Source organism: Nothobranchius furzeri, chromosome 7 (assembly GCF_043380555.1).
Source record: "Nothobranchius furzeri strain GRZ-AD chromosome 7, NfurGRZ-RIMD1, whole genome shotgun sequence".
In the NCBI taxonomy this organism is placed as follows: Eukaryota; Metazoa; Chordata; class Actinopteri; order Cyprinodontiformes; family Nothobranchiidae; genus Nothobranchius; species Nothobranchius furzeri.
In genome coordinates this window covers 68,864,149-68,873,745 of record NC_091747.1, presented here as the reverse complement: position 1 = coordinate 68,873,745, position 9,597 = coordinate 68,864,149, and the positions used below count along the sequence as shown (strand labels likewise).

At 44.8% G+C, this 9,597-nt stretch overlaps 1 protein-coding gene across 2 annotated transcripts; it reads left to right on the top strand.

The window, feature by feature from the left end:
- The first annotated feature begins 1,359 nt into the window (after positions 1–1,359).
- LOC139070775 (CCN family member 1-like) lies at positions 1,360–8,501 on the top strand. 2 transcript variants are annotated; one of them, XM_070553642.1, is made up of 6 exons: positions 1,360–1,511; positions 2,489–2,702; positions 6,194–6,438; positions 6,523–6,667; positions 6,748–6,908; positions 7,976–8,501. In XM_070553642.1, the coding sequence occupies exons 1-6, from the start codon at positions 1,461–1,463 to the stop codon at positions 8,267–8,269; spliced, it is 1,110 nt and encodes a 369-aa protein (XP_070409743.1). In that variant the 5' UTR covers positions 1,360–1,460; the 3' UTR covers positions 8,270–8,501. The 2 variants fall into 2 exon arrangements, with proteins under 2 accessions (XP_070409743.1, XP_070409742.1); XM_070553641.1 differs by having other exon boundaries at positions 6,739–6,908.
- The last annotated feature ends 1,096 nt before the right edge of the window (positions 8,502–9,597 follow it).

Genomic DNA, 9,597 nt, shown 5'->3' with positions numbered 1-9,597 from the left:
GGATTTACACAGCTGACACGTTTTAATGTAGCAAAAATTGTTTGTTTGAAGAATATAATTTTTATCTTCCCATGTGGATAAATGTAAAAATGTGTTTATTGCCCTAGTTGGGATGCTGCCCCCGCGACCCGGACCCGGATAAGCGGAGGAAGACGAGAGAGACGAAAGAGCCTTTTTGTCACCTGTGGTCTCTGATTTTCTCTGTAGAGATGTCCAGGGTGTCCAGGTGTCCAGGGTCAGGAGAGGCTTTACCTGGTGGTCCTGCTGGGAGAGAGGCCTTCTACTGTCATCATGTTAATGTTATTTAGCTGTTTTTGAACACATTTATTAAAACAAATACTAACTGATAACTCTTTCTGGTCATTGATTTTATCACCAGTTTTATTATTACAGATGTTTTTGAACATGTTACATGAACAGAAAATGAAAAGATGGTAAGGAGACAAGATTATTTATAATACGTTACAATTATTCACAGATCAAAACCAGTATGGACCAGTTTTGTACGGTTAAAGCAGGATTAACCTGAGCATGGACGTAATTTTGGGTGGGGGGTGGGGGCAGGGGGGACATCCCCCCCCCCCTTTCCAAAGTCAAGTTTTGACCCCTGCACTTTTTACCATCCAAAAACAACATTATGCTATATTAAATTGACACTGGTTGAGCTCTAGGACCAAGTGGAAAACAACAGTTTGTTTTGAAGCCTGTTTCCCATTAGAGCATACTGTAAAGATACCCCCCCCCCCACACACACACACACACACACACACACACACACTTCTAAAGTGAAAATTACGTCCATGAACCTGAGTGACTCTTCCTGGATCATTTATTTAAACTGAGTGAGCAGGAAGTCTTTAACAGTGCCGCTGGATCTGCTGCAGGAGGATCCAGACGTGGATGGAGGACTGGAGCAGACCCGTGGCTGGACGTTTCTGGTCAGAGGAACATCATACAGGACGGTCTGCAGAGAGAGCTTTGGGACGCTTCCTCTCACTGTCCACTCCATCGTCCATCTACAGGGCCTGCTGGGCTGGCTCAGACAACGGCTGTTACATCTCTGTGAATTACTTGCCTGTTAACAGTAGTGGTGGTCTGCTGGTACCTCCTGCAGGACAGAGCACCACTGACCTCCTCCACACACATCTTCCTCAGACTCATCCTGCAGACCCACAACTTCACCAGCAGCAGATGTGCAGCACAGTGCATGCTGATTGAACAAGTCCGTGAGCAAAAAAAACGTTCCTTGGGCGTGACCAGGGCGTGACATGCCACCCACCTGGGGTTTCCTGGCCGGTGATTGGTTGTCGGACAGAGAGGCGGAGCCTCGCGATGAACAGCGGCGTAAAAGTTTACACTCTGATCTGCACAAGTGAAAAACAGGATGAAGGTCCAAGTGAACATGAGCGCGACGGAAAGGAATGAAGACTGAGAACCGTTGAGTGTTTTCACACCTCATCATGGGTTTCCTGCTCTACCTGACTCTGCTGACAGCAGCCGTCATCACACAGGTGAGATGTCTCTTTCAGCTGAACATGTCACCTTCGTACTGACGTGTTTAAACTGGGTTCAGTGCGTGTGTGTGTGAATAAAGCGCAAGTTAACGAACACCTGCGTCATAAACTGCGTGGTGTTAGGAGCGCCGTCCTGTTTAGTTCTCTGAATTAGACGGAGCCCTTTTCTGGCTCCGGCTCCGGTTAAACCCTGAAATTGAAGTAAAATGTTTAACACGAAAACTCAAGACTGCGGTACATTTGAAGTGGCTTTCAAAATAAAAGCATGGGGAGAGATCCGTGTCTCTGTGTTGGATGAGTTAAATGAATTGGTTAAATTTAAATAATTACATTATGAATGTACAGAATTACATCTGATTTCTAAAATCCAATTGATAATTGTGTTGTTGTTGTTGTTGTTGTTTTACTAAACGTAGACTACCAAAATAAAAGCAGCCACTTTGGGTCCTGCAATAACAAATGGGTCCAGAACTGTGGCGTTTGTGATGCTAAAATCAAATCTAAATATATATAAAGCCACATCTAAATGTTGAAATCTAAATACAAACTTGACTATTTTAAACAAAATAACTAAAATGCTCGTTCAGACTGCTGTAAAAATAGAAATGAGCGATCATATTAAATGAGGTGAGGAGGTCTAACATGTCCGTTAGCTGGTAGATGGTGTGGATCCATTTAACCGTGGATCATTTATCAGGAGCATGATTAAACAGACTCACACACAATCCTATCATCAAAGGGACTTTGACATGTTAGATAATAAATCTTCTCTATTATGGTAGACTATTTTCAATTGTTGGCAGCCTGAAATTTAATGTTAGTTAAACATTTATTTTAAAACCACCACTCTTATATTCATTTCAGCCTTTAGAAATAACTGCATTTAGATGTATGCTGTTTTGTTTTCTTTTCACTGATTATAGAGAAATATGTGTAATTAAGCATTAAACTTGTGTACTTTTTTATCCTTCCAGGTGACTGCTAGCTGCCCAGTACTGTGTGGGTGCCCCACCGAGCCTGCTGTGTGCCCCCCAGGTGTTAGCACTGTGCCAGACAGGTGTGGCTGCTGCAAGGTGTGCGCCGCGCAGCTCAATCAGGACTGCAGCCACATGAGGCCCTGTGACCACCACAAAGGGCTGGAGTGCAATTATGGCAACGACATCACTGTGACCCAAGGCGTCTGTCGAGGTGGGTGTATGTGTCGGGGTGCGTTTCCCCTTTAGTAAAAAAAAAAAAAAGATGGAATCTGCAGTGAATCGCGCCAGTTTGAACCAAAATTTACCTTCATGATAAAATATGTTAGTTTGTTTAAGCAGGGGCGAAGCATCACGGAACCCATGGACGTAATTTTCACTTTAGAAGTGGGGGGGACTCGGGGGCTGGGGGGTATCTTTACAGTATGTTCTCATGGGAAGCAGGCTTCAACACAAATGGTTGTTTTCTGCTTGGTCCTAGAGCTCAACCAGTGTCAATTTAATATAGTGTAATATTGATTTTGGAAGGTAAAAAGTGAAGGGGTCAAAATTTGACTTTGGAAAATGTGGGGGGGACATGTCCCCCCCCCCCCCCCCCCCCCCCCCGCCAAAATTACGTCCATGACGGAACCTCACATGAACTGGGATATTTTAGGTAGTAGAGGATGTTTGATGATGGTGAAGGGGGTTCCAGAGATAAAAATACTCTTCCCATGTCTACCATGCCAGTGACTCCCTGCAAGCTATGAATAGTCCGTTCTTGGAGACAAGGAGTCTGGCACTTCCTGTTTTCCTATTTCTGCTGACTTGTCCCCTGTCTGTTTCATTTGCATGAGAAATCCTTATTTGAGTCTTAACAAAGTACCTAATACTTTAGAAGAGATTTAAAAATACAAATGTGTGTCCTCTGATTATGTCAAAGTAACAACAGGCAAAGCTCTAATCCGTCTCTTTTATCTAAGGCTGGTGAGAAGGTAATAGCTTGCGTTCCTTTTTATGAAACAAAACACCGTTAGACAGTGTTAGGACAGACTTTATTGATCCCACAGTGGGGAAATTCATTCATTAATGCAGCACACACACTTAGAGAATAGGAAAGAAACTAATACAAGTAAATAAACAAGGCACTAGGTTATTATTTTAACCTTCAGCAATTAAAAGATGAATTAAAACTGAGTTTCCAAGAAGAAACTGCATAAAGGACACAGACATACAAATGTACATCCAGGTATTGCACACATACTGAATATTGCACGGACGTTAACATGAAAAGGGATAATGCCAGTACCAGTTAAACTGTGTGAAGGACTTAAGGTAGCACTCTGATAAAGTTAGTAATAATCTGCTTAGGAGGAGGAGCTCAGTGTGTGTTCTCTTAGATATAATTGTCATCCGTAATGCTGTCAGTCTCAGCTTTAACCGTATTGTTTATAATTCTGGTTTGGAGGCTAGAACTCTAGAACTCTGCACTTTATGCTCATACTTTTCTAGCAGAACCTTTGCCGTCTCCAAATATCATTACATCCTCATCTGAAGCCGGTTTCTCACTGGGCTGGCATTAAGAGAGAAACCTTTCCACTACCTCTTCATCAGGAGAAGGGGGAGAAAAATGGGACTGGCATACATTCAAAGATTTGTTCTACGTAACAAAGTAACTTGTGATCTAACTTTGCTGGTAAAATCAAGTCATCTGCAAAGTAACCAAGTCACTTTTTTAAGGATCAGTCCTTTATCAGTTATCAGATTATTCCCAAGGAAACTGTGGCAAAGCTGTTTGTTAAAAAAAAATCACAAAGTGTTTAAATGTAACATTGTGTTGCTCTAAGAGAGTGGTTCTACGTCAGTGAAATACAACAAGAGGGTCGTTTTATACCAGTACAATACACTTAAAGGTTATTAATGCTTATTGCACCTAATGAGAATAATATTAGTACTTGTATTGGTGAGTACTCAAATGTAAATACTTATTGTAAATACCGTAAATCCTCTAATATTGGCCTGTATTCAATTAACGGCCGGGTCGGAGTCGGCGGAGGTGAATAATGGCCGGTATTTTATTGTGGCCGGGTGGAATGTGGTAACAAGCAAGTACGGGGGGGCGGTTGTGTCATCCATCTCACTTTTGATTTGCCAGTGATAGACCGCGAGGGTAACTTTAACCGTGCGGAGACGAAGAGGAGGCGAAAATTTGATATCAAGTTCAAAGAGAACGTGCTGATTATGCTGCAGAACACTCTGGGGAGCAGTAGCAGGGGTTGTATGAACTAGTCACTAGTCGACTTCACTATAGTGACTTTTTATGCCTGTCATCGACTAGTCGCTGTCACGTGATAATGACCGGCAAGATGCAGTCCTCGGAAAAGACAGCAGCCTGCTGTCAGCAGGTGAAAAGCTCCTGAGCGTCGGGAGGCAACACGCTGTGCCAGAGCGTCGGTACTGACACCCGCCGTAAAACGGACATTTAACCAAATTGTGACCTTTACCCTCTTGCAATTTAACCTTCCCCTCACCCCCATCCTAACCTTAACCAGCTTGCACATGCAAAGCTCTGATTTTTGACGCGCTCCAGACATCTGCGTCCTGAGCACGGCCACAGTAACATTATCAAATCAGGTGTCGCCACGTCAAAAACTAATTTAACACGCGATCGTTCAATATCGGCTCATTTCCTTTTATGTTTTCTGTCTTTTATTCTTTTATTTGTGCCTGATGCGTTTCGCTGCTGTGGATCGGGGCGCATCACCTGTTTTGTCCTCGGTGACGCACCTCACCGGTGCGAGCAGCGGCACTCCGCTGTTTTTGCAGTCGGTAGATCTTTTAGAACTGCAGTTCAAAGGTAACTCATAAGGTGAATATATATGAACCCAGGTAGCAGTTTCTCTTTAGGATTGAGAGAAGATGCAGAAAGATAATAAACAGGCAGGACAGAAAAATAGTCAAATAAAAACAAGTTAGTTTTTGTACCTGCTGTTGCAACAAACAGACACCATTGAAGGTAATCAGAAGTGAGGAACAGAAAATGAAATAATTATTTTAATGTTTAGAGCAGCAGGAACTCCGAGAGGCTGCAGGCGCATCAGTGAGTTTGCGGCCGCTGCGCAGGGGGAGGGGGGAGAGGGCTGAAGCAGGGGGAGGGGGGAGAGGGCTGAAGCAGAAACTACCGTTGTTAAAAGAAATGTGTTTAACTTTCAAAATGTGGGCGCAATTTTAATTGTCAAAAACTCCAACGAACCATTAGTTCATTTTGCTCAAATGGAAATAGAGGCCTGCCCCTAATACTGGCCCTCCTTCCAATAAAGGCCTGGAGCTTGATGAGCTTGAGTAAAATGCAGGCCCGGGCCTGTATTAGAGGATTTACGGTACGTATTGGTTTATTCCTATTTTCTACCAATACCAATTACAAGAAATCGGAAACGACCTTGGTAGTTGTATGTGACCAAATGGAAAACAAATGAAGACACATTGAAGTTACAGCAGGAAAGCTAGCACGACAGCTGCAATTTTTTTAATTGCATCATGTACCCCGATAACCCCAGCCATTTGTTAAGGCCAACTAAGCAATCACTGGTGAGAGTAGCATCCCTGACTGAAGGAACTAATTCCCTTTGGGATTAAACCGGATAAGCTACGTTTGCACGAGACCTGCTTTTGCTTCAAACTGACTGACTCTACGGTGTCATGAAAAGTTTTCTTTGGTTTTTTCAGCCAAACAGGATGGACGCTCGTGTGAATACAACAGTAGGATCTACCAGAATGGAGAGTCCTTCCAGGCGGGCTGTAAACATCAGTGCACGTGTATCGACGGAGCTGTAGGCTGCACTTCTGTCTGCAGCAGCAAGCTGCCACCAGCGTCACCAGCCTGCCCCTACCCACGGCTGGTCAGGACGCCGGGACAGTGCTGCTTCAGGGTCGACTGTAACAAGGACGCCTGGCTTCCGTCTAACAATCGGGTTTGTTTTGTTTTTTGTTGACGATACTAAAGAACCGATTTCACTGTGGTGTATAAGACAACTGTCTCCCCTCGTTTCCAACAGATGCCTTCTCTACAACAGCAGCTGATCAGACAAAAGCACCTCTTTATGCCAAAGCAACCTGAAAAGGAGCGGGTCCTGGCCAACGTGCTTCCAGACTTGAGCTCCAGCAGGTGGGAGGGTGAAAATGGCTTCAAACATTTGCCTGGTAAGAAGACAAAAAGACACTTAATGTTGTCCAAACTCCTCTGTTAACTTCTTCTCTCTGATGATCCTCAGCGTGGGAAGAGAAATGCCCCATCCTGACCACCAAATGGTCCCAGTGCTCACGCAGCTGTGGGACGGGCATTTCTTCTCGCCTCACCAACAAGAACGCTCGGTGCGAGCTGGAGAAAGAGACAAGAATCTGCACCGTACGGCCATGCCACGGCCCGGCGGTTCCAGGCAAGGTGAGGTGGACTGAGCCCTGCATGAATTCCAGGAGGAGGAGACACTCCTCATTTTCAACTAAACTTATCACTGTCTCTGACTTTGTTGCCTTGTGATAATGCTCATCTTCAATGAAATATCTCCTCTTATCGGTTTTTGATTAAATCAAAGACTTTAATCAACTCAAGACCAGACTGAAAACCTGCACTAGCACTGCCGCCATCTTCACCCTGAGTTTTAGAGCAGAGGTGATCCTAGTGGTGCTTTTGAGAAGCACCACATCCACCGGGTCAGCTGATTCACACAGCAGTGTTTGGGTGGCAGACAGGCGCCTTTTTAAATATAGCCCCCCCCACCCCACCCCCCCACCCCCTCTGCATTCCTGCCAACGCCATGGTGAGAGGGGTTAGGGTGTCTGTAGCTGGGCCCATCTGTGTACTCCAGAGTCCAGGGAAATAAGAGCCTAATACACTATTCCCTCCGCTCTATCTGGAGATGAGCAGGGGGGCAGCAGTAGCTCAGCAGGTTGAGCAGGTTGTCCATTAATCGGAAGGTTGCAGGTTCGATCCCGGCTCCGGACAGAGAGTTCTGCTGTTGTGTCCTTGGGCAAGACACTTAACCCACTTTGCCTGCTGGTGGTGGTTGGAGGGGCCGGTGGCGCCTGTGCTCGGCAGCCTCGCCTCTGTCAGTGCGCCCCAGGGCAGCTGTGGCTACATCGTAGCTCATCACCATCAGTGTGTGAATGTGTGTGTGAATGGATGAATGATACACTGTAGTGTAAAGCGCTTTGGAGTTGTTACTCATCACCAAACCTTTGTAGCATGGGTGGAGTTCCTCTAGGAGGATGTTTAGGTTCCAAACTTTATTCTGTGCGGGTCATTTATCATTCATCATATGAATGTAATCACAGGATTTGTGCATTTGAAGAGGGGGAAAAACACTAAAATGTTAAGTTTTAATCATAATAAGTCAAATAATATTCCCTCTAAATGTCTCGGCTAACGGATGCTCTCTGATGAAAAGATAGAAAGACCTAATGACGAAGCCACCAGTTGTTTATAAAGCTCTTTTTATTCTCCAACCACAGAGAGGAAAGACCTGCTCCTCGACTTGGAAAGCCCCTGAGCCCCTCCGCCTGACCTACGGAGAGTGTTGGAGCGTCCGTCTCTACCAGCCGAGCTACTGCGGTCGGTGTACAGATGAGCGATGCTGCTTACCCCAACGCACGCGCACTGCTCCTGTGGCCTTTGTGTGTCCAGATGGTGAGCGCCTCCAGAGGTTGGCCATGTTTATCCAGGTGTGTAGATGTAGCGATGACTGCAACCACCTCAACGACGTGGCCCTCCCTCCACAGCACTGGATGTTGGGAGACATTAAGTAATCCTCGAGATCGTCGTTTGGAGTTTGTGACGTCAGCTCTCTAAGGAGCTGAAAGATGAGGAGTTCTTCATTTGGCTCCAGGACCTTGGTCCTGCAGATAAGCAGGACTGTTGTATGTGACCAAAACGAGTTGCACGCTCACCTGTTCTGGTTTAAACCGACGTGGGACCTAAATTAAAGTCCTGAAAAGCATCAAACTTACTGCACTCTGAGCTGATGGTCAGTTCTGGTCTTGGACGGCTTAAGATGCTCCGATCAACTGGAGGAGAAATGCTACAAATGCAACAAAGCACTTTACTTGGTGGTAATATCAAAGAATCTTTAAAATCTTTATCTCACTTTTTAACTTGTCAGTGCGACATCCTAAAAAAATACCTCGTTTTGTGTAGAAATTTAGAGTAAAATACAGGCGGTACAGCGTCAGCCTGACCAGCCAGCCCCATGCTTCCTTACAGGTAGTTCTCTGTGTAGAATTAAACAGGTAAAGTGTGGCCATTGGCCAGAAAGTCAATTGCTGCATTGGTTCTTTTTCAAGAGATCACAGGAACCCCGACAGGCTGTTGATGTGGTCCAAATCTTCATAGATGACAGCCCATTCTTCATAACCAAAACTTGGAGCTGGATTTGTGGGGTTCATTGAGGATTGACCGCAAGTTCTCAGTGGAATTAAGATTTGTGGATTTTTTTGGTCATAGACCTAAAACTTAATGTTTTGTCCCCAGCCACATATTAGTCCTGACTTTATCCTTCTGGCCCAGTGCAGAATACATTGTTCATCACCAAACCTTTGTAGCATGGTTGGAGTTCCTCTAGGAGGATGTTTAGGTTCCAAACTTTATTCTGTGCTCTGAAGATATGCAAGTTAGTCCACTCCTCTGAAGTACCCCAGTGGTCTCAGGGTGTTCAGGGTGCAGGGCACACTGATGGGAGCACTCCCCTCTTTTCTCCAGATGATCCTTGTTTATATAAACAATCATAAAGGAGATTTGTCAGGGAAATGAACTTTTCTTCAGCTCGCAACCATTCAAATCCTTGATTTTTTAGCAGAATAATATGTCTGTTGGATTTTTTGCTGCCCTTTGTCACGCCAGCCATCCTCATTCAGGGTATCTGCAGGTTTAAAGGAGCCAAATTTAAGACTTTTTAAGACCTTTTTAAGGCCACTTTGACCAAATTTAAGCTATTTTAAAAAAATCAAATTTAAGCTATAATTTCCAGCTATTGCCTGGAACCGGTGCTAACCACGTCGCAAACGTGGGATTAGGCATCCAGTTACCATTAAACTTGCACTTCCCCATGGCGCAAGCTCCTGCTAGCTTAACCAGCTAA

Excerpts from the sequence above, each read along its gene's own strand:
- LOC139070775 (XM_070553641.1), top strand. The coding sequence starts at position 1,461 with ATGGGTTTCCTGCTCTACCTGACTCTGCTGACAGCAGCCGTCATCACA. Across the intron at positions 2,703-6,193 it reads GACCCAAGGCGTCTGTCGAG|CCAAACAGGATGGACGCTCG; the intron begins GTGGGTGTATGT and ends TGGTTTTTTCAG. Across the intron at positions 6,909-7,975 it reads GCCCGGCGGTTCCAGGCAAG|AGAGGAAAGACCTGCTCCTC; the intron begins GTGAGGTGGACT and ends CTCCAACCACAG.